Below are 2,902 nucleotides of genomic sequence, written 5' to 3' on the forward strand. Positions count from 1 at the left end.
GAGGGAACCTTGCAAAACGTCAATATGTGACGAGTTGGGAGTGAGAATGGGTTGATGGGTTGCATAAGCATAGAAGCCAATCAGAAGCTGGTTGCTGGGGGCATGTAATTAGCTAGACAACAGAAAAACATTCTTACTGTGTTAGTCATACTTGTTTGTGCATTCTTTACTGGAAACTCGGGCGTGTTGGAAAATTTTGTGGTTAGACCGCTTGTCTAAACTCGTCCTTCTGGCTTTGCTTAGCAAGTTGTTTTGTTCTGCTTGCACGCTATGTTCCATTAAACCTAAAACACAAGTCATGTACTGAAAACTTTATTTGGAACATAATAAAACCTTTTCATAAAGTCGTAATACTATGAGAATAAAGTTGTAATATTACGAGTTTAAAGTCATAAAATTATGAGAAAAAAGTCAATATTGTAGCCTTTACATGAAAAAGCATGCAGTTACCGCTGCATAAAATGAGGAATGTTGAGCAACTTGTCAAGCTGTTCTTTAGTTTTSCTATAAATAAATAGTTAATCTTTTAGCACATTAGCATCAAATTATCAGTAACAGGACTTGGAAATTGTGCAAATGACTATAAACTGAAGCCATGTTGTAATTAATGGATGCATTGATGGATTTAGTCGTCAGCTAATTTGGATGAAAACATAACAGTGACCCAAGTCATCATGGACTACTTTATAAACACAGACACATGGCTGTACACAACAGCTGTGAGGAAAATAAGGAGGAAATGAGGAACGGGAAATAAACACGTCATGATTATGACGTTTGTTCTCGTAATATTGTGACTTTAATCGCGTAATATTACGATTATAATATTGTGGCTTTATTCTCATAGAAATACGACTTTAATCTCGTAATAATAATAAAAAAATCTCGTTGTATGGCCCTAATACTCCGTCGTACACAAAAGACTCAGCTTTAATCCTATGATTAGTTTTACTCATCTACCGTTGGTGACATTTTTCTATTTGATTGTAATTTTTAAAAAATCATCTCTCCCCTGCTGTTAGAAATCTGGCCCTCGGAGGTGGTCTGCTCCTGCTGCTGGCTGAGTCCCGTTCAGAAGGAAAGAGCATGTTCGCTGGAGTTCCCTCCATGGGGGAGAGTTCACCGAAGCAGTACATGCAGCTGGGAGGCCGAGTCCTGCTCGTCCTCATGCTCATGACTCTGTTACACTTTGATTCCAGTTTCTTCTCTGTAAGTCTTTCCAGGACACCACCAGSTGGACTTTTTGCCATTTAATTTTATTTGACTTCTGACATTGCTACTTTCTTCAGTGTTGCACATGAAGAATGGTTTATTGAAATCKGTCTTATTTCCTGTTAGGTTACAGTCCGTCATTTTGCATGATGTCAAATTGCATGGCACGAATCAAAGAAAGTCCTTTCCTTTTTTCCTCTACAGATCCTGCAGAATATGGTGGGAACTGCCCTCATCATCCTCGTGGCCATCGGCTTCAAAACCAAACTGGCTGCCTTGACCCTTGTCGTGTGGCTTTTTGCCATCAATGTGTACTTCAACGCTTTCTGGACCATCCCCGTCTACAAGCCGATGCATGACTTCCTCAAGTAKGACTTCTTCCAGACCACCTCGGTCATCGGTGGCCTGCTGCTGGTGGTGGCGCTGGGGCCCGCTGGGGTTTCCATGGATGAGAAAAAGAAAGAGTGGTAGAGCGTGGCTAAGGAATGGCACAGCACCACTAACGCCCCTCAACACCCGGGACACAGAGACCTTCCCTCTCTTCCTGCCCACCACGATACAGTTGTTGTTCTTTTTTCTGCCATCAGTTGACAGCTTGTTTTCAGTTTTTGCTTCAGCCTCACTTTTTAAAATTGTCGGACATGCCTTTTTTAATTTTTTTTGGTAATTTTGATCTTTTTTTTTCACAACAGCAGGACAAAAGCTTGTTTTCTTCAGTGCAAGAAATACAGTAAAGTTTATTCTATATGCCRGAAGAAAAATAAAAGTAATTCATTGTGTTTTACAGATGTTATGCYATAAGTTATAGAATGATTTTCATCTAGTTTTTTGAATGAAAGGGTAGTTCTGATGAAGTGCAGCCACTTTTCCCACTGGATCATTTTTCTGGCAAATGTTTATTTAATGTTTTTGTCTCATAATTATTATAAAAGAACATCTTTACTTCTAGATGGTGATTTTGATCTAATTTTGCACCTGTGAAATTATATAATTTAAAATGTATTAAACATGTTTTGACACTTTTGTTTTTTAACGACTGTTGGAACAGCTTTGATGTAAAACTGTCAGATGGTGGCCCATGACTTGATGCCTACAGGAGCTACACCTGCCACCAGATTTGATTTGAGTCGTCTCTTACAGAAACAAACGTAGCAGCTGTTCCATGCTTTTCTTCTTCCTCAATGACAAAAAATAAATAAAAAATAAACATTCTTATCTTCATTCAGTGGATCTATTTACATTTTCTAGATTGTGCCTAAAATAACCCATAAATCCTGATGATTAATAATTATAGTTAGGTTTGCAGGTAATTTCTGTTTCTTAAAAGAACATTTTTCAGTTAAGTTTATAAGTAGATTGAGAAACAAACTGAACACTAAACTAGCTAAAATAATAAATAAAATACAAATAGTAAGATAAAATTACAGTTGAGGTTTCCTTCTTATTACTTATGTTGTGCTTATTCAATACTGTCTCAAAATTATGAGTTAACATCCCATAAATATGAGATACTGAGTTAAAACAATGAGATCAAAAACCATAACTTTGAGGTTCCAAGTCATATTCATGATTAGTTGTAATTACTATTAATTAAGTCAAAGTTAAAAGAGTCCCCTGTGAGACGGAGCTTCAACTCCCATCTCCGGCAGAACTTCGAACACGTTCAGGGGGAGGCGGGGGACATTGAGTC

General features: G+C 37.7%; 1 protein-coding gene across 1 annotated transcript in view; it reads left to right on the forward strand.

The window, feature by feature from the left end:
- LOC106528981 (surfeit locus protein 4) overlaps nt 1-2,071 on the forward strand; it is a gene marked incomplete at its 5' end in the record, with an annotated part of 3,806 nt that extends 1,735 nt beyond the window's left edge. Inside the window, 2 exon segments of the mRNA XM_014024274.1 lie at nt 1,023-1,209; nt 1,417-2,071. Of these exon segments, the coding sequence (XP_013879728.1) occupies nt 1,023-1,209; nt 1,417-1,683 (454 nt within the window).
- Between the last annotated feature and the right edge of the window lie 831 nt (nt 2,072-2,902).

Source organism: Austrofundulus limnaeus, unplaced genomic scaffold (assembly GCF_001266775.1).
Source record: "Austrofundulus limnaeus strain Quisiro unplaced genomic scaffold, Austrofundulus_limnaeus-1.0 Scaffold415, whole genome shotgun sequence".
In the NCBI taxonomy this organism is placed as follows: Eukaryota; Metazoa; Chordata; class Actinopteri; order Cyprinodontiformes; family Rivulidae; genus Austrofundulus; species Austrofundulus limnaeus.